This window comes from Solea solea, chromosome 13 (genome assembly GCF_958295425.1).
Source record: "Solea solea chromosome 13, fSolSol10.1, whole genome shotgun sequence".
NCBI classification, from domain to species: Eukaryota; Metazoa; Chordata; class Actinopteri; order Pleuronectiformes; family Soleidae; genus Solea; species Solea solea.
In genome coordinates, this window is record NC_081146.1 from 9,637,998 (window position 1) to 9,661,760 (window position 23,763).

Here is a 23,763-nt window from a genome sequence, read left to right on the forward strand (position 1 = left end):
TGTAGTAGATGTATTTTTTTTTATTTTTCAGCGTTGGTTACAAAATGATGTTCAAATGTCAGAATTTAAAGAATTGTCCCATTATTTTTACATGTCCTTGTCTGAGAATTTCAATAAAAAAATAATAAAAAATCTTCAGTTGCAAGGTGTTCCTACCTTTTCAAACATTGAACCAGCCTTTTTAGATAGCACAGAAAAGAAGAAAAGAAAAAATGAAGAAAGGTTGATGTCAAATTCTCTCTATTGTGTCTTGTCTTGTTGTATCCACTGAGTTAACATACAGTTTAGGAAGTGAAAAACAGCCAAAATAAGAGAATAAACTGAACAACATTGAAACTCAAGCACTGTACATCATTGGACTTGGATAATAAAAGAGCTTTACTTAACTTACTTTAATCTAATCTAATCATGCTTAATGATATGCTGAATGATGATATGCGCTTGAGAGGGAACTGAAGAGGAGCTGTTGAAATAAAATTGTTGCCTATGAAAATGTTTTGTCGGGCAGTAGACACATCTATTGTGTACCTTTGCTCCTAGAAACCATGTATGTGTGTGTGTGTGTAAGGAAAAGGCATCATTTTGCTTTTGCCGCAGCACAAACATAAAGCTCTAAAACGCATTTCTTTCATCAACAACCTTCTGTCAAAGAGATTAAAGTAAGTATTACTCAAGTAAGCATTTATTTCACCAAAATCATTAAACAACTGACCTCAAAGAGATTGAGTGGACTGCAGTTTTTAATGGCACTATTTTCGTGCATCTCACTTATATTATATTATATAATATTTCACTGCTGATAAGTGGGTGTGAAAGGATAACCAGTCAAATAAAGGCACTTTGTAGATAGAGCACTCGGTAAAACGAAAGAAAATATGATGGTGGGATTTGAAATCAGAAGTCCATGGCTGCCTCTGCTTCGACCTCCTCCTCATCACTACAGGGTTCATAGTCTTCTTCCAAGTCATGGTCTCCCTCCTCTGCCTCCATCTCTCCCCCCAGCTCACCCAGCAGCTGCTCCACATGCTCTAAAATCGGCTGGTCGTCACATTGCAGCTTATTGTAAAGCTGGGAAAGAGAAAGGCAAAATTAGGTTTGCACTGCATGAATAACAAAAAGAGAAAAATTGGGATTTTAAATTCAAAGTAGGTTATACATTACGGCTCTGCTAAAATATCTAATTGCAATTTATTATTATTTTTTTACATATACTGCATTTTTCATTTGCGATGTAACCTTTTAAGTCAAGCATTACCACATGAGATACAATCATATTATTAATGACACTACTCCAATGCAAGAACGAGAACTTATTTTATATATATATATATTATTATTATTATTATTATCATAATAATATATTATATATATAGAAATGATTTAAGACATAAAATTACCATGATGTGTCTTTAGGGATTAAAGAAACATCCAGCCATCCATTTTGCAGGTCACAAACTGTTTTTGTTTTGGTCTGTTGAGTCACTCACTGCCAACGGCCAACTGCCAATCCACCAACACCCCACGCCTACCAAGTAAAGAAATGCAAGCCGAGGGCTTTTCCGTTCCAAACCGCACCGTACTGTACCAAACTTATGTTCAAGTGTATGAACACAGTGGTATATTGTCAGGTATAAGTGCAGCCTCCCAGAAAATCTGGCAGCAAACTTCTCCAGTGTTTTGAACTGGTATTACAATAACCATTTTAAATGCTAAAGGTTGTTCTTCTACATATTATATTACATATGTCACCTTTAATTATATGAATTCTCCCCAATATGTCTATATTGCGTTTTTAAATTGGTGTAGAACACAGAACAATCAAAAACAGAATGATTTTCAAATTGCAAACAATTAATTGTTCGGTGCAAAAGTACCAGAAATCAGATTTGGTTAGTGGAGAGGTCTTTGAGAGAAACTCTTCCATTGCATCACTACAACATCAGTAAGCAGCAGGACGGAGTTGAGGGACGTGAAGAGCCCAGAGGTTGTTAATCTCTAAGTGCTACTTAAGTTGCCTTGGATATCTAGCAGCTTCTGTATTCTTTCAGGGATGTAATCACGGCTTGCAAACTGCTTGTTAACAGTTTTTGTTTTTGACACACTATTCATCTGCACATGGCACCATTTATCTTCTTCTTCTTGCTGGTGCAACATGCATGAGCCTATGATTATGTGCACGTACAAACACACACACACAATCACATTTGTTATCTCAGTGAAAAAATACCAGATTTAAAAAAACTACCATTCACAAAGTAGCCAGTAGATTTATCTGTGAAAAATGTTCCGCTTGTGTATAATTACTGAACTTTAAGTGGAGCTGTTGATAAAAGTGTTGGCCCTACCATTAATGGCAGCAAGCACAACTATGTTTTCTGTGTGCGCACACACAAAGTAATTGGAACCGATACAGTAATTTATGATTATGTTTTTCTTTCTAGACGCAAAACTAGACAAATAAAGACACCGAGTGGGGAATGGTTTATACAATCTAGGAATATTATTCTATTTTGTCTACCAAACACGCACAGCTTTAACTTGAGCTTAGGGACAACAAGCGGCTGAGTGCCATCATCATTCTTACTAAAAGTGTAACGAGGCCACAACAGTGAGGAAGAGTGTGTGACTGCTCTGCCCCAGGACCAGTCTCTAAGCAACAGCAGGTCCTGACAGGAGACACGCCGTCCCATGGGAACTCATTTGGAGTGTAAGAATATTTAGTGCGTGTGCGTTGCTCTCTAAAGAGACTGAGAGGGTCAGCGCTCTCCAGTATCTGACCCTGTCACCGGACATCGGTCACGCTCCACCTCCCAGGAGCTCCAACCTGCAGAGACGGCATCTTCTTAAATATATATACTGTATATAGACAAACACACACAGGTTTGCACAGCTATTCTTGTCAGGGCATTGACTAAAATGTATTTGGACACCTTATCCAGTCACAATGCCTGGTCCTTAATTCACATCTCAATCCTCACTTTAACTAAAGCCTCAGAAATCACGAGGACTACGCTTTGGTCCGCATGAGGACGAATGGCCCTGAAAAAGTCAGTGTTTAAACAAGGTCCTAAAGAGGTGACATTAATGAGTACACACACAGAAACAGCGCTGCTTTTCATTCTGCCAATGTACGTCTGAAGTGCCTGGAGATCCACAATGAACACTCGTACAAGCTGGGCTTGTTTTACAATAGCTTTGGCTGAACACCCAGAACAAATTGCCCATTAAAGCCTAGCGTAAGTGTCTTTCTGAAGAGACATGTTAGACACACGGTGAACATGCGAAAACATACTGTATGATGAACTATACAGAACGCTAACGGGAAAATTGTATGAACACAGTTTGTGATGATACTTATTACAAATCAATAGCAGAGTGTCTGCTGTGGAGGACGTGATAATTCAGTGCGACGCTCGCCGCTAGCTAAACAAACGGGCCACTCTTTTCACATTCCGCACCAAGCGCTGCTGAGATCAGCACCGCTGTCGCAAAAGACGGAGGCATTGCTTATTTACAGCGGCCCGTGTTTTCTCTTCCCATCGTCACGGCCCACAGAGCTGCCGAGAGAAGGGGGTGTGTGTGTGTGTGTGTGTGTGTGTGTGTATACACATGTAATTGTACAACATTTCATTGGTCCACTCTGCTCTGCTTTCAAGGCCTCACAGCTCAAAGTCCACTTGACTACCCCCATGAGAACTCTCCCTCTCTCTCTCTCTCTTGCACACACACACACATACACATACACATACACGTGTCACAAATATTGACAAACTCTGGCATTTTTGTTTTAACTGTTTGATAACCACTCTTTTTTTAGCCATGCTAACACAAAGGGATGTCAATGTTATAGTTTCTATAGTTTCAGTTGCTCAGTTAATCCACAACTTGGATCTCTCAACATTTATTGAATCTTATACAGTCATTCATGTTCCCCAGAGGGTGAACACAACTCACCTGGTGGCACAAGAGTGAAAGTCGGAATATCAAAGGAGTGAAATACTACTGGACAACTACTGGATGCAGTTATGCAATAAGAAAAAAGCAATACGAATCCTCCGAGGAAACATTTCATATCCAAAAAAGATGCCAGCAGGTTTAGGCTACATCCATACTTCATTTAAAAACAGTGTTTTCTGATCTGCGAAACGGTGTTTTAGAAGGAATCTGCATGCATTATAATACGCCTAAAAACGTACAGTATATCCCATGATAATTCAGGTATGTTGATTCTCTCCTCTGCAGTTGTTTGCAAAGTTTCAGAGTAAAAATGAAAGTTAGTTTTAATGGAGTTTTTTTTTGTTCACAGCTGATATTCGAGTCACGGCTGAAAAGAACCAGTCAGAGAGTGAATGTGAGTAACTGCATCATTGTTTCCAAAGGTCTCTGTTTGTGGCCATCTATACTGAAATGCAGCCCAGGAGCTTTCAAATGAAAATGGAGACAGCAACATTTTTAAAATTCTCTACTTTTAGGGGCCCTGAAACAAGGTAATGAATGAAATAGTGCAGTACAAATAGCTTTGATATATATTTTTTAAAATTCATGTTATACATCCTCAATTTCTTTCGATATATTGATTATATGGTCCGGTAAGGATAATTTGCCATCTTTTGTTCAGTATGCTGAGGACAAAAATGTAAAAATAAACCCTAATGCATCCCTTATCAAAAGAATAATTTTTTCCCCTTCATGGTAGAGACCTTTTTATACTGAATGAAGAAAGACTGATTAAATGATGGAAGCCTAATCATGCCATCACTGTTCACCTTCCGCTCCACATCTACCCTCAATTTCCCATTTCTTTTTACCTCCGATTTCATTTTATTCTCTAATGCCGTTATTCTCCCTGCCTTTCTCTTGTGCATTTTCCCCTCATGCACTCGGCCACTCTCACCAAATGACCCACCTGTCAGGGAAAGAGACACATCTCATACTTTCGCATGTTATATCACATCTTGTACGCATACAAGCACGCACAGGCACACTGTGCCAAAATCACGCCCTCCCTTCAATTCCTTCCACATTCTGAGACCTGCCTTTTTGTCCATTTTTCAACAGACGGAAAGAAAAGTAGGAGGCATAAAATGCAACATTATGGATGCCAACTGCCAACAGCAAAGAAGAAGAAAATAGGAAATTCTGTAGTCTCCAGTCCAATGGCAAATTAGTTAGTCAATATCTTTTCATAACCGCCAGTGTTACTCTAAAAATTGGAAAAAATGCTCCTTCCATTACCAATATATAGAATTTCAGGTCATAAGCTAACTTTGCTTTAACGTAATCATATCAGAACTGGCATATTTCAATATATTTGGCCTAATAATTATGTTAAGATGCTGAGTAGGACGAATTTCAGCCAACCGTGATTTTCTTTCGGTGAGAAAACAATAAGACCGTTTCAGCACATTTCCTCTGAGCCTCACCGTCATACAAACACACACACACACACTCTTCTTCACTGGGAAATTGAGATACGGGGCATGTCCCTGAAGGTGAAAGACAGACACATACACAGAACTGTGACTTACCACCTCGGTCCTCCAGTCACATCCTTGATAAGAAAAGGCATTAAAATTACATGACAAGTCCACCTCAGACCCAACCCTATCCACAATCCATGCTCATGAGATAGCCTTTCAGCCACATCAAATAGTAAAGCTCTTGACCTCCATTTGCCCTCGCTGCCTGCGTGCACACACACACACACACACACACACACGTGTGTGATGTATATGGCATTGTCCTCTGTGCATACACTGCAGATCCTTCCTCAATTGCACCCTATTTGGCACAGACTCAACTTCCATATCAAGTCAGGTTTACTATTGATTTTACCCTTGCCACTATTCACCACCTATACACACACACACACACACACACACACACACAAAACTCAAAATGACTTCAGATGACATTACCTATAACCTTAATCAAAAACTTAATCCTAACCTTAATTTATACCTAACGTTTCCAAAACCCAGTCTTCATATTATTGTTTAATGTATTTGCAAAGCAAATGTAGAGATTCGTCACTTCACACTTTAAAAAATACAAGTAACTGTGGGGTAAAGACAGAAAGACTGTTCTGTTCAGGATGGTTTTAAATGTGTCTGTTAAGCCTGCCCCACACTAGTAGATTTTCAAATCTGGCTTGATTTTAAAAGCATAACAGTTTTTCCATGTTTTAATCCTGAGAGAGCGCAGACTAGACGATCCAGTCAAGACACTTTGGCGTTTAATCACACGATTTCAGGGAGGAGAACTTGCGCGATTTAACGTGACTTCAGACTGTAAACAGACATGGAGGCGGATCACAATCTCCTTTCGATTGTGATACGTCTCTGCAGGACACATGAAATAAGCAAGTTTGTCCTCTTTCTCTACCGTCCACCAGGCACCCACAGTTGTCGGAAGGGCCAAATTGGGACCGAAATCTGGCCAGTTACCCTCCAGTGTGGGGCAGACTTCAAACTTCCCGGAGACGTGTAAGTGAGAGGTATTTTGAATATTGTCCCTGATACAAATACATTTAATAAACTAAACTTAAAAAAAACCTTTACCAGCAGTTTACCATTCACTCACGAGTAACTGCACCTGCTCCTACACTACTGCCTTTGGTTTGCCATCTAGCTGTCTGTCCCATACATCTTCCATCAATGCAAAAAGAACACAGAAAAGCTCTGCCACTTCATTTAAAATTCTTAAAGATAAGGAAATGAAGTACAGAAGAGGAACAGAAGGAAGCGCAAACCCCTGCTGTGAGGCTGCAGGTACCGCTGATAGAGGAAGAGGGGAGAGCGGGGGGAGGGCGGTAGCTAAATCAGCACTGTGTTTGTGTACAACATGTCATCTGTGACCAAAATGGTGGAAATGTCGCTTCTCTGCACGTTTGCTGAACAGTTGGTTTGACGCCGAAGCATTTACATTTACATTCAATCCAACAACAGCAACGTTGACCTGCTTTTGTCAACACTAAAGACACGCGTGTGTGTGTATGTGTGTAAGAGTGTGTCCGACTCCTCTAACTGTATCCCTGTAATACTTTCTCTTACAATCACATGGTTTTGCATTCTTTGTGTGGACACTCAAAGACATAATGCATTCCCTAGCCCCTTACCCTAACCCTAACCATCACAACTAAATGCCTAACTCTTACCCTAAAACCAGGTCTTAATCCGCCAGTTAAAGTTGTGTGGACCAGCCAAAATGTCCTCACACAGCCTATTTAAGACATGTGCACACACACACACAAAAGCTGTTGGGCTTTGAGGCCTCATTTAAACGAGCAGACTGACTCGTCATTAATAATTAGCACACACAGAGACACTTAATACAAAGCTCAGATATGAATATAAGAGAATCATGGTGGACCTCACCTTTTAAAGAACTTTGTACATCACATCACATCACATCGTCTGTTGCTTCACTTAGTCACTCCACTAAAGTTTACTGGAGTTTACTTGTCACGCTCTGACGACTCACCCATTTCTTTTATCCGTCTCTCTTCGTGCAAACACAGCTAAGACCTTCATTTTCCCCTATTTCTCAATTCCATTTTTTCTTTATTAACTCCCACCACAAAGCTCAAATCTGTATGTGTTCCTATTTTCCTCCCCACAGTTTCTTTTATTTCTCCCTCTTGGCAGTTCAATTCCCACCTCGATCTTGTCTTTTTGGACACCCTCTGAGTGGATGGCGGTGGTTAGACATGCCTGTCACTGCTCTGCTACCCAGAGAGACAGGCATCAATATATTGCCACTGTCCTGCCCCTACTCATCTGTGGAGGAACACAGCGGAGCAGACAAGGCAGAGGGAAGGATTGGAGGTGGGGGGGTCGGGGGGGGGGGGGGGGGGGGGGTTGAAGTTGGAGGTGGTGCCTGCCATCCTTCAGCCTGTGCTGTCTGATTTACAAGCCTATTGGATTTTAGACTAACATGAATCACTGCTCCATAGAAGCATTACTCGCTGACAGAATGGCAGAATGAATGAGACGCATCACTCTGTGTGTGTGTGTTTGTGTGTGTGTGTGTGTGTTTTTTGTCTGGACCTGCAGTTCCCATAAAGACCAAAACCTCTTCCTAATGAGACAGAATCTCATTCCTGATTCCTTTGTGAGGGCTAAGATTTGAATCGCAATTAAATGATGTGGCTTCGACGGAGCTTAGTTAGAATCCTCTGATATACGTCACATGCATACAGTACAACATGTACTCACTGCCTCTCTGACAAAAAACTGATAAGGCAGTCTTAACTACTGTGACAGTGATGAAACAAGCCATAACCAGTTGCAATACACAGTGCAGTTCACAGCTACAGAAGTGTTTGATGACTGTAAAAGTCATGTATTCATTTAGCATAAGCGTAGTAGTAATATTGGGAAATGTATAAGTATCAAAACTAAAAAAGTACTCGTTGCAAATAAATGGCTCTTGTGGGCGTTAATATTTAATGGCATTACATTATTACCAATGCATTAATATTTAAACAGCATCTAACACTTTATGGTTGAAGTGGAGCTGCAACTATTTATTTTTACATCCAACAAGGAGGTTATGTTTTCATTGCCGTTTGTGTGTCAACTAACAGCAGGATAACTTTAAATGAACAAACTAATCTCCATGAAAATGTGTGGCGGAGCATGACCCACACAAGAACCCCACGACTACACAACTTTTCAAGGAAAATTCATTTACACTCTCTGGATCAATCCACTCATATGGGATTTGTTTCAATAATGAGAAATGTCTTGAGCTGCAACTAACGATTCTTTTCATAATCGATGAATCTGTCGATTATTTTCTTGATGAATCGATTAATCGTTTGGTCAATAAATGATCAGAAAACCTTAACAAATGTTGATCTGTGTTCATCAAACCTGGAAATGATGATGTTCTCAAATGTCTTGTTTTGTCCACCAATCAAAATGATTGACTTTTGATCATTTCTTTGTTATTCTTTGTTGAAGAAGCTTTAACAATCGGAAATCTTGTTTTAATCATGTAAAAAGCTTCAAACTTAATCGATGACCAAAATAGTTGTCTATTAATTTAATAATCGATGAATTGTTTCAGCTCTAGAAATGTCCCTCACAACCAATCAAATGGAAGTTTGGTCAAGACATTAGAAGGTTTGTGCACAGATATAAAGAGGTATCGCAACCTGAGTTACCTTCTTAGCTTTAGTCAGGTACGACCTGGCTGCCTCCTTCAGTGCCTTCCACTCCTCGGTCTCCTCCTGCGTCACTTCCCTCCCTTCTCTATCTTGCTGCTCTTTTGCCTTTTCCAGTTGGAGGTAGCACACCCAGCCAGAGAGATACCACACCTGTGAGGCACAGAGAAAAAGAGAGATGGGTAGAGGGGGGCAGGAGGGTGTGACGCCAAGAGACAGACAGAGAAAGAGAAAGTGCTCTTTGTTGCAGTAAGTGAACAGTGACAAGGGTAAAAAGATTTGTAACCCTCACAGAGCATGACTGTACGAAATCCCACAACCTCTTTTGACAAACCTGTTTAACACATATGACATTTTTCTTATCCCTTCTTGTCAGAAAGATACAGTTATTTTTTAGAGAAAAATAAAAACATGATCAAATGAAATTTGATGTATTCTTCAATTCATATCAATATTTATTTGGAAGATCCAATAATAATTGCATCCTTGGATTGATCTTTTAATATGTGTGGTGTTGAACCAGAGAAACCTCCACACACAGCTTTTCAGTTTAGTTTGTCGTCCTCAATGTGACCTCAAAACAACTGTTGTCTTCTTTTGATAGCAAGGGGGGCATGGTTCGAGAGATCCACATTTTGTGAATTGGAATTGAACCAAAAATATAAAAAAAAATCATAATTGAAAGGCTGTGACCATGGTCTTCATGACCTTTACAACATCTTCAAAAATCAATTATTTCAAAGAATTGCAGCGCTGAAGCACATCTTGATCATCTTGGCTACAGAAATGCAATTTACCAAAAAGTATTTCAAAATGACAAAGTAAAAAAATGTACCATCCAAAACAAAGTACCATGCAAAGGTGATGATGAGTGTAGAAGGTCGTAAAAGGTCGTAAAAGGTCACATGTCTTGTGCAGCGTTTCAAAGCGAATTATACACCCTGGCAAAAACCATAAACATGTAGAACTTAGATCATTTATATGACCACCAGTGCAATAAAACCTACTGTTGCGTACTGAAGTATATTAGTTAATGTGTCCCTTTGTGAACACTAATGCTTACATTTTACTGTCAAAGTTATGTGGTAACTTTTCCTTTCTCTGCACATTACTTTTTGCAGCCACACTTTTGGGTTAATAAGAAAAGTGCACAAGATTGATTTACACAGGAAAGAATTTGATGAAGACTTTCTTGGAGCATCATGTGGCCTTAATCCCCATTATTCTCACAAGAAGACTTTCTGTGGATCATGTGCATTTGAAGACAGCTTTAGATCCATAATTTAAATATTCTGCTATTTGTTCAAAATATACAACACAGCAACAGCTAGATTAGAGCAAGCCAGAGGAAAATAACAGTATCAGTCAATTGCAGAACAATATAATGTCAAAAACAATAGATTATGACTATATATTGCTCCAGTGGGTCCCATAGCTAGCTGTCTTTCATCTCAATACACTGTATTTGTCAGTAATTACATTTCAGCTATAATAGAGTTCCATGTACTTACAATATGTAGTAATGATTAAGCCTATTCTGGTGCAAATAACAACAACAACAATCCTTATCACACCAGTGAGCATCACTCAAATCAAGAGAACACCTTGCAGAGTAAGATGTGAAGGAATGAAGATGAATTCTTGCTTTGAAATAATCCAATTGCTCCACATAGTTCAAACAGCGGGGGGAGACTGAGGGAGGCATATTTTTAACTAAGCATGTTGAAACACACGCCACAAACAAGCTTGTTGTCGTTCACATTCACTGTGCAGAGTTTGCTCTTCAACCTCTTGATGCAATCATGCCCGACTCTCATCCAACTTGGAGGTGTGCGTGTGTGCCTCTCATCTGAGGCCAAAGATCCTCCACCCACTGTTCTTCAAGCACCAAGATACAAATATTAGCTTTATTCATTATTCATGGAGGGCAGAGGCAGTGGGGACCCGCACCTCTGCCAAATCAACCATTTAGCTAACAAACACATCAACTAATGCCGCAGTGAATTCCGAATGGCTGCTCTGCTTGCAGAGTGGGAGGCTACCCCCTGCAGCCACACTTATCAGAGCAACCGCAGCACTGAATTAATGTATTAATGTTTCAGAACCACAAGTATTCTTATCATTAAAACATTTACTGTGGATGCAGAACCTAGAAAAAAAAACCCTCCTTGTGTATATGTAAGAAAGAAATAATGAAATTGGGTAACTTTAGATGAAAATGTAAACTCCCTCAAAAGTGAGGACTGCTGTGTGGCTTCAAAACAGCATGGGACGTCAAGGCTAGAGAATGTCTTTGCAGATGGTCCACTGTGAAATATTTGTGTCTCTAGTAAAGATGGTTTACGCATCAGCACTCGAAATTAAAACATGAGAAAGTTTGCCAATTAAAACTTCAGAGACTTCACTCTAACCTACCACAACCCCAGTCAGGCGCACGCATTATAAAATAAATGCTGTGTCTGTCAATCAAATCACTGGCACTATTGTCATTTCAAAGTTGCGGCACATCTTAGCTCCCATATGGTGCTGCTGAAGGAAGAACAAAAGCATCATGAAGCGGCGGAAAGCCTTTGAAACAAGATTTGCAAGGAACCAGCTATGTTGTTTGCACAGGCTTTACATTGTACAAGGGAGGCTCCAATTTCGAGATAACCAAGAGCAAGTAGAAGGAGGCGAGCGCTAACAAGTTATCAACTGTGTTTAAGAGAAGAAGAAATGAAGGAGACGGAGAGGGAGAGAGAGAGAGAGCGAGCGAATTATGTAGCTGAACGTGTCTGTCATGCATTTCTGACATCACAAATACTACTCTACTACACTACAAATGCAACTTTGATATGACGGAACACGCTCTAACCATGAGAACTGGTGACTGTATGCATCGAATGTCACAGCTGTGCATCGCTGGAGTGAGTTTAAAAGTTCAGCCCCCACTGACTGCTCTCAATCTGTCAGCTGAGGTGTGTGTGTGTGTGTGTGTGTGTGTGTGTGTGTGTGTGTGTGTGTGTGTGTGTGCGCGTGTGTGTTGGGGGGAGTGAAGGAGAGAAACACCACCATGCTCTTTTATCTGACACTCAGTGACACACCTTCACTTCCGCCACTACTGACAGCGAGGATTTGGAGCGCACTGACAGCACACGGTAGCTGCTGAAGCACAAAAGTACCGCAATTTACGCAACTCTCTAATGACCGTTTAAGGGTTTCAGTCATATTCTCTGTGTGTGTGTGTGTGTGTGTGTGTGTGTGTGTGTCCACAGAGAAGACACACGTACTTATATCAGATCCAGTCACGATTAACACATTCAGAGGTGGACCAAGGACACATGTAGCCACATTCTTTTGCATGCGCAAAGCAATTAGTTGCAGAACATTCCGCCTCCACAACTGACGTCCTCTGACCTGCATTTTTACACTTCTCAGGGCCGACATGCTATTTGCATCCACCGCAGCATTATTCTATTATATAATATAGAAGTGTTACAGCAGCATGATGAACCCGTGCATATGGGTTTTTGTCCGGGTACTCCGGCTTCGTCCCACAGTCCAAAAACATGGAGAGGTTAATTGGACACTCTAAATTGACTGTAGGTGTGAATGCGCGAGTGAATGGTTGTGTGTTGACCCTGCGATAGACTGGCACACGACCTTATGTCAGCTGAGAGTGGCTCCAGCTTCCTGTGACCCTCATGTGGATTATAAAGTGGCACTAGACTATAAACGAATGAATGCCATTCTGTAAAAACCTTATTTTTCAACATTGGAAAAGATAATGTGCCTACTTGTATCAACTGCACATCTTACTCCATTACTACACTTTATGAATCTCACAGATAACCATCCAGCAACAGCGAGGACACAGTTTCTGTGCTTACCTGGACGACCTCGTCATCCTCTTCAAGAAGTCCCTCCAACACATCTACGGCCATCTAATGCAGAGAGAGAGAGAACATCTGAATCAGAAATGAGTCATAATAAGCAGGATTATTTCAGTTTTAAAAAGATTCATGGATAATACTCAGCATATCCTCTGACACTGCCGCACAAACACACAGAAACACGTGCATCTCCCAGGCACCTCAGTCAATCATAGTGATCAAAAGGTCTGATAAGCTCTTATGAGGCGAGTGCCACAAACACACCCCTGTCGATATCAACAAGACACCAGACGAGGCCATCAATACACACTCACCAGTGCTTATCGTCTGGTCAATAGTCACTTCGGCTTCTTTGTTCAATATTCATTTTCATCCATTTACTGACATTCACAGCCTATATATTCTTGGTATAAACCCCCATGATACTAAGCACAAAACAAACCTAAAACTCAGCTTGACCTACCGTCCTTAGTTACTCCACCTCACACACATTTCTCATGATTTGCTCTCTATAGTGTCCTGGAGAGAGTGTCTTGGTCTCAAAGGAGTTTAATGTTCGGTGACCTTTGTCATTGTGCGTCACTGTCTGGGTCACTTTCTGTGGGAAGTTTCTATTACAGAAAACAGACCCCGACTAAAGTAGGCTGTGTGTTTGTATTGCTCTGCCTTTCCCATTGCAAATTCTGCTTGTGTGTGTGTGTGTGTGTGTGTAAGGCCCCAGGTGATGATATATTGATTTTTGTCAACTTCAGGTAGGAGTCGACCGTTAGCCAATCACCCGTGGTGAAGGGCAAGAATAAAAGTCATGCACACAGCTGTGCACATACGTACGTACACACACACACACACACACACACACACACACACACACCTACATTCTGAAGTAATGTCACACACAACAGCTAACACAACATGCACTACTTGTTTCTTGTTAAAGCAGTCTTATTAGCTGGAGAGATTCCTAGTTTTTTCCCCCTCCTGCTCTTCGGAGTTCTCTTTTCATTAAGCCTGGTGGTGATAAAGGAAGGGGAGCGTTGCCTGGGTAGACTGAGGCAGACCCAGGTTAAATGAGAGTATGTCATTAAGGGTGTGCAAATGTGCATGTCAGGGAGTCTGTTGATTGATTGCTAGACCAATTATCTGCTGGAACAACTATTGTCCTCAATCAATTAATGAATAATTAAAAATACACGAACAAAAACACCTAATCCCAGCGGATGAATGAATTCATGCCCAGCCTCAGAATTATATGCTTGACTATCACTGTATTGCACGAATGTGACACGCACATGCAAACACACGGCACTAGATATAAGAGATTGGGTTAAGGATCCTGATATTCCTTGATATTAAACAAGTGATAGAGCAGGCAGTTTTGGATCAACAGAAATACAACAAGAGATATCTACCAGCAACGGAGAAGTGATAACCATTATATCATCTCCAGCTGCACTCTTTCCTAACTACACTGGTCAACCCAGGGGCAAATGATTAAAGATTCAGAGATTCTTAAGCAGCTTCACGCTCTAAACAACAAGATTAATATTCCTCTGAAGATAAAGGGAGGAGACGGGGGGGACGGGGGGGGGGACAATTTGTAAGGATGGGTTCAAAAAGGTAACGTAAAAACTGGTCCATGAACAACAATGATGCACTGCAAAGTCAGAAACACGCAGCAAAACACCATATACATGTTGTCCTCTTTATTTCAAGAGCTGTTAAAAGAAAAAAAAAGAGTACTCTGGGGAGAAACTAATTTATATTGGCTACTCTGTGTGTGTGTGTGTGTGTGTGTGTGTGTGAGCGAGAGAGAGGCAATTTTGTTTAACAGAATCATTTTACCGGAGCGCACAGTCGAGACAGGAGAAAGACAAATCACTTTACAAGTGAGGGCAAGCCGTATCTGTAACACACAGAAACCCACACAACTACACACACACACACACACACACACAAACAGGGATGTCTACACTTAAGTAAATAAATCCTAGGGCTGTCAGTGGTAACTGTACTCCCAAGCAACACTGGAAAGCACAAACTGCGTTCAATAGTGGGCTAAATTTAAAAATACAGAAATATTAGATGCAAAACATAAAAGCAAGCAGGAGTGTCAATGATAAAGGAAGTAACTCTCCATCAGCTACTGTGACAACTACACCGTCTGTCATGAGAGGCCCTCTGACAATGAGTGGTAGTTACCTCTTTTCTAGTATAAACACTGACCAGCACGCGGACTAGTAGTCCTCATTGAGTCCAAAACCTGGTCCTAATGAGACAGAACCTCATTTCTGAGGAGCTGGTTAAGGTTACGGCTAAGATTGGAATTGCGGTTAGGTTAGTTAGGCATTAACGGTTAAGGTTAGGGATAGTGTTTTTTTAAGCCGTGCAAATAAATGGAAGTCACTGCTGTTTCCTAAGAAGATTCTCTCTATGAGGGATATTGTTAACACAAAGCAGAATATAAAAACTTGAATGAAATCAAACCATTCAGATAACATTTGATAACTTAAAATGCCAGAAAAACATCGACTTCTCTTGAGCAGAGAAAAAACAGAAAACTGTACTTTAGAGGCTGAAGCCAGATAATGATTTGTTGTTTTCATTTATAGATGCCGTAAATGATTAATAGATTACCAAAACTCTCTTTTTCTTCCGTCTGCTGATTGATATACTAGTCATCTCAGCATAAGTAGTCTGTCCCATAAATAATCAGAAAAAAAGAAAAGAAATGAAAAATGTATGTTGCAATTTGCCAAAATGCTACTTTGCTCCTGCCAACATTGTTTTACACACACAAAAGAAAACAGAACAAAAAAAGGCAAAAATGGTCGTCTCAAAGTAGAATTTTTAATATCAGTTTATCATTTCAATAAATTATTTAAGATTGCACTTTGCTGTTCATGAAAACAGCAATGAAACATTTTGCACATTTTCAAAGCAATTATAACCTCAAAGTGTGCTTGTCTTGTTAAATTGACCGTTGTCATACTGCTATTTGAGAAAATGTTGTTATGATAATTATTGTCACTGTGATATTTCTATTATTACTGAAGTTTATGTCAGTTTTACTTGTTTCATTTGTATTTTATTTGTATTTGTATTGTTTACACAGTTTTTGTTTTAAATGTGCTACAGAGATAAACCTTACTTACATTTTATCACATCCAACCCTAATGGAAGCAAATGTTCAGCAGTTTTAAATAGTATTAATCACTAATTAAAACTATTCATTAATAACATATACTGGCAGTCAAATGGGTGTTATAACGCCACAGAAACAGGCTCAGAAAACCATTCAGTTTAACAATCGTTGCCACACAGTTTTGTCACAGCTGCTTTCAAGCATCTGCCATGCTCATTCTCTATTTCTGAAAATAACAAACAGATTTAACATGTGTTCAAGTGTTTCTCCTCAAAAATAATCAAAAAGGAGAAAACAAATCTCTCCTCTTCCAAATGAAGTGGCACAGATATACATATTTGACAAGAAGAGCAGCGCCATGTAACTGATGATTCATTAACCCACATTGCTCTCACAAAGACTAGGAAACAATTACACCGCGTAGCTTTTAGCATCATTTAAGTGATGGTTTGCATGATCCTGACTTTGTCTACCATCTACCATAAAATATCCACATTGTGAGGAAAAATTACTTGCTTCTCGCAAAGCTTTTCAAGCCCCCTTTGAGCTTTCAAACTGAACAGAAAAGCTCTCTTTGAAAAAGATTTATCCATTAGATCCAACAATTGTGACAGCTGTGGCCTTGACAGCCGTTGCATGTCTAAGAGAAGACTGATTATCCAACAGTGATACTGTTATTTAAGTGTAAAACCTTCCTTCTTTGAGGTTCAGCATTATTTTTGCAGAGGTTACCCACTGGCACCAACTTGCTGACCCAATTCTTAATATCACATGAAAATGAATACATTGTAATTGGGCTGAAACAATTACTCGATGAATCGATTATTAATGGATTACTTAATGAATCATCAACTATTCTGATAATCGATGAATCGGTTTGAGGGTTCTTTTCATTGTTGAGACAAGCTTTCTGATTTTTCAGCTTCTTAAATCTGCATATTTACATTATACAACGTCGTCATTTCAAGGTTTTAAAAATACTGATCAACATTTATCAACAAACAAGTACTCGATTAATCGAGAGAATAATCGACAGATTAATCGATCATGGAAATAATCGTTGGCTGCAGCCCTTCTTGTAATGACTAAAACTAAAAGCAGACGTGCCATTTTATGCACAGCAAAGGCCAAATGACTGTCACCTATCAGCATAAATGATGAAACATTATTTATGCCTCACAGCCACACACTGAGGAAAACATCTCATTATCATTTTTGGTGATTAAATCTGTCACCACCATGCACTGAAATGTCAACTTTTCTTTCCAATAACTATCAACATATGATTATGACACACTGATTACCTAGCCAAAGTAATCATATTATGAAATTTTATTTTGGCAGATGATCCCCATTTACTACAATTCAAATTCAACCCACATACTGCACTGGATATATGAAGCCAAACTGCATTCATCAGAGTTACTTTGCAATTGAGACAGACAAGTCCTTTTGGGCAAAGAATGCTGTAGTTCTGCTTCTATGTCTGCTATTTAAAGGTGAACTTAACAAGACATGTCTATTTACTCTATAAAGCCACAGAGAACACAAGTGCACAAGTTATGTTTCAAAAACCAAACTAACAATTCATTGGGCACACAAATAACAAATGGTCACATTCTGGCATAAATAACTACAAACTTTATAGACTGGAAGTACACAGCTTTGCACAGTGTTTGTATTGCGAATAGATTCCTAATACTGAGCACAAAACTAAGAAAGTGTGTTTGTATGAGTGACAAAAGAGCAGCGGGAGGAAAGGGGAGAAAGGATGTAACTGTCAAACTCAGCAAAGTCTCCGTCTAGGAGAGACGGATAAAAAAAAAAAAACATCTTGTTTCTTGTCTCTTTCAACCTTTAACCCAATTACCATCAGAAATGTACAAATCTGAAAGCTGATGGCTGCGAGCAAATGTGACCAAAGTTGTGCGCTGATATTTTTATCCAGACGTGTCTGCACAGCAAAAATATTCATGTCACGAAGTGCTCAGAATTTCCGCAGTTTGTGTTTCCAGTTTGATGGCACCAACGGGATGATGAAGACAAACGACATGTCAGAAACCGTGGACCGAGACATTGTAATTTTACTGATACACCTGACAGCCCAGCTTCCCCACCACACACACACAAACACAGATATTACAGAAGTTGAGGCATTTCTTTTTGTGTATGTGTAATCTCTAAACTGAACTGCTGCTGGTCTTCCAGCAATCAGAGAAAATGACTTGAGCATTAACATTAATGAGTGTTAAGATGTTTTTAGTACCAAACAGAAGATACTGAGCCACTAAAACACAACCATACCATAAACTGATGAGTAATTTATTGGACAAGGACACTGTATCACATATATGGCAGCCATTCATCAGAATAAAGATTTCTCCTTCCTTTCTTCCCCATCCCTACTCCCCTGCATGGGCCCTTACCCCTGTCCCGCTCAGTAAATACCACTCTTCAATTATTGACACTCAACTCTGAAGGGGACAAAGACAAGGCAAGGGCTTCCCACCTTCAGTGCTATTCAGCGGCAAAGGAAAGCACACAAACACATGTACACAAGAATACAAAGACCAGGCGGCGCCCCCTCCATGAGGCACATACACACCAACGACAGCATCACAATGTGAGAGCACAACAACATTTTTACCTCGTATTCTTCCGATTCAATGAGCAGTTTGGCTGTTGTGATGCGGGACTCGTACGGAGGAACCTCACTCTGAAAATAAAACAGGACAAGATCAACACCCATAACCGCTACACGTAGATTAAGGAATCATTCCCAGTTCTCTGAAATATGAGTGCGGTAAACAAATGATTAAGCGGAACTTTACAAGTCGGGTCACTTTTTTCGCCTTTTCCTCTACAGAGCTTTCCCTTTAGTTTCGGATTATACGTGTTTTTGCAGCACCACTGTAAACCGTTGTAAAAAGTAACCACTGAGCTAACCTGAGGACTCCATGTTAGCGGCCCTATCTTGCAAGGCTGGTTTTCCCACTAACTGTAGGAAGGGGAAATGGAGACAGCTACCAATCTCCCCGCAACAAGCCATTTAACCATCACAATGACTCTGAAGTTATTAAATTAGGGTACAAATCCTGCATAGCTCTGCTTTAAGGTTAAGGAATTAACCCCAGTTCGCTGAAGCATAAGTGAGGTTCAGAGACACTGCAACAAATACAGAACAGCTGCAATATGGACCTGGAATCGTCTTTCCATTAAGCTCTGTCTGGCTCATCTGAGCCACACTGGAGCTTTAATCTTAAATCAACCTAGTCCAATAGAATAACACTGTAAATTTACTACAACTGTCCAATCTTCGTGTAACCAGCTAATCAAATTTACCCACTTCTAATTGTTACCTGGTACCATACATTAGGAGTAATTCAGCACACGTCTCCCTGAAATCCATTGTTCTTTCTTATGTTGCCTTGTGCTTACATTTCACGCACAAACAAACAAGTTGGAGAAGTATTTGCTGTGTCTTTTATTTTATTTATTTTTTATTGTCCCTCACTTTATAATCCCTAACATTTCATTTCGCCTGGTGTCCTTATGTTTTGTGTTTACTGCAAAGCACACAGTGACAATCCAGTTAGATGAAAGTGCTTTATAAATAACTCAGGATCTTATGAGGTCTGGTGGATGTCAGAGGAAAATACCAAGCCCAGCCCAGCTACAACTCACCTGCATCCATCCTTCTGCGTTGGAAGAAGCAACGCTCTCCTTCTGGGCAGGAAGCCACAGTCCAACGCTCTTCAGCAGGTATTCTCTGCCCTCCTGAAGAGAGAGTAATGCATATATCTTTAAAGTTTACAGAAAGACAAATCAGCAGATTTAATAAAAATACATTCTTCTTTAGGCTGTATCTAGAAGGATCTAGAAGTCTAAATTAAGTTTGGATTAATTGAATATCAAATTATTCTGTTAATAGTTTCTGAAACGTTACCACAGTATTAGAAAAAGAGCCTTTAGCTACTAGATGTGGGATTCTGTAAAACGTATTTAGAGTCAGCCTGACCCCTGCTGCTTACAGCTAGTATCACAGATCCACTTCAGTTCTAAAGTCTCCTCATCTGAGGAAGAAACATTTTTTACACAAAGTTTTATCTGAGTTTTGAGATATTCACTGCTGACATATTGCCAATAGCAATACATATACATATATATATATATATATATATATATATATATATATACATATATACATATATATATATATCTCAAATCAAATGTCTCGTCAGCAGTTCTTTTCTACAGCATATGAGAAATGTAAAAGAAGAAAAGGAGAAAACCTTGTTTTACTTTAAAAGAGAACATTTCAGACAGAATAGTTCATCAGAAATGTTTCGCAACAGACGATAAAGCATCGTTAAAAAATAATCGGAGGAATTACTAGAATATATTACAAGGACACTGCTCTCGACTGTAAAGAAGCTGCACAGTATCATTTACAAACCGAGTTGAATAGACTGCTTCCTCCTCATTGTCTTTATTGGATGACGATATGAACTCAACGATCTGCCCAGTAATTAACATTTCTATTGGCATGACCCGTCTGTGTATGTGTGTGTTAATGTAAGCGTCCATCTGCTGATTAATCGCATACAATTCAATTTGCTCAGAATAATTAACTCAGCAGATTCCTGCTTTAATGTGGTGATAACTCATCCTGAATGTGTAAGAGCATGTGTGTGTGTGTGTGTGTGTTTGGTGCTGACCTGGTTTCTCTCTGTACTGAACAGGTAACTGGCCATGAGCTGTAGAGCCTCTGGGTTGTCATGGTGATACTGTAATGCTTTCTCAATAAAGTCTTTGCACTTGTCTGCAGCTCCTTCTTCCATGCTACACACACACATACATACACACATTATTAGACAGTGACATTAAATGGAGGTTACACGTGTCATAGGTGTAAGTCTGTTTGCACCAGTACCAGAGGTCTGTTAGGTAAATCTCGGCGAGTGAGCAGTAGGCTACACTGGCATCCTTCACTGTTGGAAGATCAGCGTCCTCTGGTTGGGCAGCAGCTCCAGCCTGAGCCTGTTTGAATAGCAGTGATCGAGTTGATAAATCGAACGTTAATAAACATGAATATTTCTATTACAAAATTAAGAAACACAGAAGAAACTCTATCTGACCAGGCTTATTTCATAAACTCTGCCACAGTGTGCCTCTGGGTCCAATATAAGGTAATTTAATGCATCAGAGTGAAACACTAATTGTCGGTCAAATATGGATGAAGGCTGCTTAAGTTTCTGTTTCCTGGTATTTCTGGCTGGCTCAGAGTCACACTCTGTGGTTTATTGGGACAACTGAAGAGAAAGAAGGATTTTAGCAGCACCTGCACGCTGTCATGCCAGAGATTTTCATTCCATTTCTTTTTAACACTGTAATGAGTTCAAAGTAAGTGGATATCGATTATAAATATCATCAAATAATTAACTTACTGAAAACAATATCACCAGCTACAGTAACAGAGAGAATATTTCAGAGCATCTTTATGATACATCACTACAACATAGTTATAATGTGAACAAATATACTATTAATTTACTGCTATATACTTACTATTTACATTATTCGTGCACAAAGATGTAAGCATGTTGTATTAATCAGAGTAAAGAAGTATTACATATTTATTACATGCTATGGTACAATATAATACCGAGGACAGATTTGGATACAAATGAATGGGGAGGCAGGTTATGGTCCAAGGACGAACATTACATTTTGATGTGGATCCAGACATGGATCAAAATTCAGGTTTTGTTGTTGCACAATAGGTGAGTATATTGACACTTAGCAGCCTTGAGGTTTGTGTTTATTTAGTAAAGTCTGTTAAAAATGAAGGATGCGTAGTACACAGAGACAACAGATGTTGTAAAATGATGCTCTCAGAACCTTACTGAAGATGTCTAGATGGTGTAGCACCAGTCAATTGTCTGTGTCAGTGCAAGTTATTACTCTTTTGCTGGCTTAATCAATTAATGACATTATTTTGATCCTGTCCAGAGTCAAACACTCTTAACTACTCGTAACTATCAGTCCCAGCTGAGGAGACATTTGGTGTAGATCCCTCCATTTACGAGTGAACTTATTTATATTTATATACCTTTTTAGATACCGTTTTATTACAAGTGTCTTTGTGCTTTTGGAGCCATTTATGTATTGTGTTCATTTGTATTTTTGTTATATTAGGCTATGAGTTTTCACTTGAGTCTGAATTTAACTACAGTGGAAAGTTATGAAAACATTATGCATACATATTTGTCTATTCTAATCATGATAGATAGAAACACATTATCCAACAGCACCCTCTTGTGAAGATATATAACATTACACTAAAGTTTTGACTAGTGTCTTCCCTCCATCTGTAAGTCCATCTAAATAAACCCCCAAATGTGCTTGTGTGTGTATGTTTGTTAGTGGGAACTCACTGTGGTCTGTGCTTGTTTGTCCAATGCAGACAGTAGGACCTGTATCCCTCTGGTGTAGTAGTCGACAGCCTCCTGGCCAGTGTGGACCTGTCCAAGGTACATGTACTTACTGTGGCCTACATCAGGGCTCAGCTCCACTGCACGCAGAAAAGCTTAAAGGTTTGGTCAAGGAGGCAACAACAGCATAGGATAAACACAGACATGTCACAGGCAGCACTGGCTGAATTACTGCCATGCACACTGAGTGAGTGCAAGACTATTACAAGAAAAGATATTCCCTTCGCCTTGGTGGTGTCTCCTTGTTCAGAGCAGATGTGTCCCAGCATATCGAGAGCTTGCAGGTTGGTGGGCTCCACATCCAGTGCTCGTTGACAGAAAAGGCCAGCCATGTCAAAGTCAAAACCGTCCATGCATTCCTCTGTCTGGACAACATCAAACACTAAAACATTAATACATGCATACATACATACACACGCCTTAAAGACGCGTTAGATCTGAGTCTCTTATTTGTTTATCTTGTGAGTGTGACCTTTTCTAGTAGCTGCTGAACAGTGTATTTCTCAGCTGTCTTCTTCTTGGCTTTCTCATGCATTCTAAGTTTCACCCTGTCCTGGGGTGACAACCCAACAAATCCTGCATCTCCTGTGATGAAACAGAGCATCGTTATTTCTGATTCATTCGAGTTCCTAAGGGGAATACACCAAAGAAAGTCTATATCGACTGCTTACTGTCAATGTGAATGGAACATAACACATTGCAATAACAGCTAGCAAAATTAAAATTACACATACCCCTGGTTGGGCGATTCTCTTTCCTCTTCGGTTTATTTTTCTGTTTGCCCTTAGCCTGTCCTCCCATATCGATCAACAACACGTCTTATATTAACTCAAGCTCTGGCTTAAAACAGACTTTGCTGAATTGTAGATCTCAACACGCGTGAAAAGCAAGACGTTCTAAAGGTAGGTAGTACGCATGCGGCGAGAATGAGAGCTACGGAAACAGGTCGTGGACAAACTTGAGTGGTTGTGAAACGTATAAAAAGACCATTTTAATGACGTATAAATTACGTTTGAGGTTTTTTAAAAGGGATTTCGCTTTGAACTTCCACACTGAAGTGGATATCTAGCAAATGAAGTGGTTTAT

General features: G+C 39.7%; 1 protein-coding gene across 1 annotated transcript; it reads right to left on the reverse strand.

Annotated features, from left to right (window-relative positions):
- On the reverse strand, positions 1 to 23,734 carry si:dkey-12j5.1 (uncharacterized). Its single transcript, XM_058647475.1, has 11 exons — positions 23,412 to 23,734; positions 23,150 to 23,262; positions 22,896 to 23,042; positions 22,621 to 22,773; positions 21,117 to 21,223; positions 20,902 to 21,025; positions 19,868 to 19,960; positions 18,831 to 18,899; positions 13,039 to 13,092; positions 9,170 to 9,322; positions 1 to 1,068 (listed from the first exon to the last, which is right to left on the reverse strand). The coding sequence occupies exons 1-11, from the start codon at positions 23,476 to 23,478 to the stop codon at positions 895 to 897; spliced, it is 1,254 nt and encodes a 417-aa protein (XP_058503458.1). The 5' UTR covers positions 23,479 to 23,734; the 3' UTR covers positions 1 to 894.
- Between the last annotated feature and the right edge of the window lie 29 nt (positions 23,735 to 23,763).

Excerpts from the sequence above, each read along its gene's own strand:
- si:dkey-12j5.1 (XM_058647475.1), bottom strand. The coding sequence starts at position 23,478 with ATGGGAGGACAGGCTAAGGGCAAACAGAAAAATAAACCGAAGAGGAAA. Across the intron at positions 23,263-23,411 it reads AGAGAATCGCCCAACCAGGG|GAGATGCAGGATTTGTTGGG; the intron begins GTATGTGTAATT and ends GTTTCATCACAG. Across the intron at positions 18,900-19,867 it reads ACGCAGAAGGATGGATGCAG|AGTGAGGTTCCTCCGTACGA; the intron begins GTGAGTTGTAGC and ends TTTTATTTTCAG.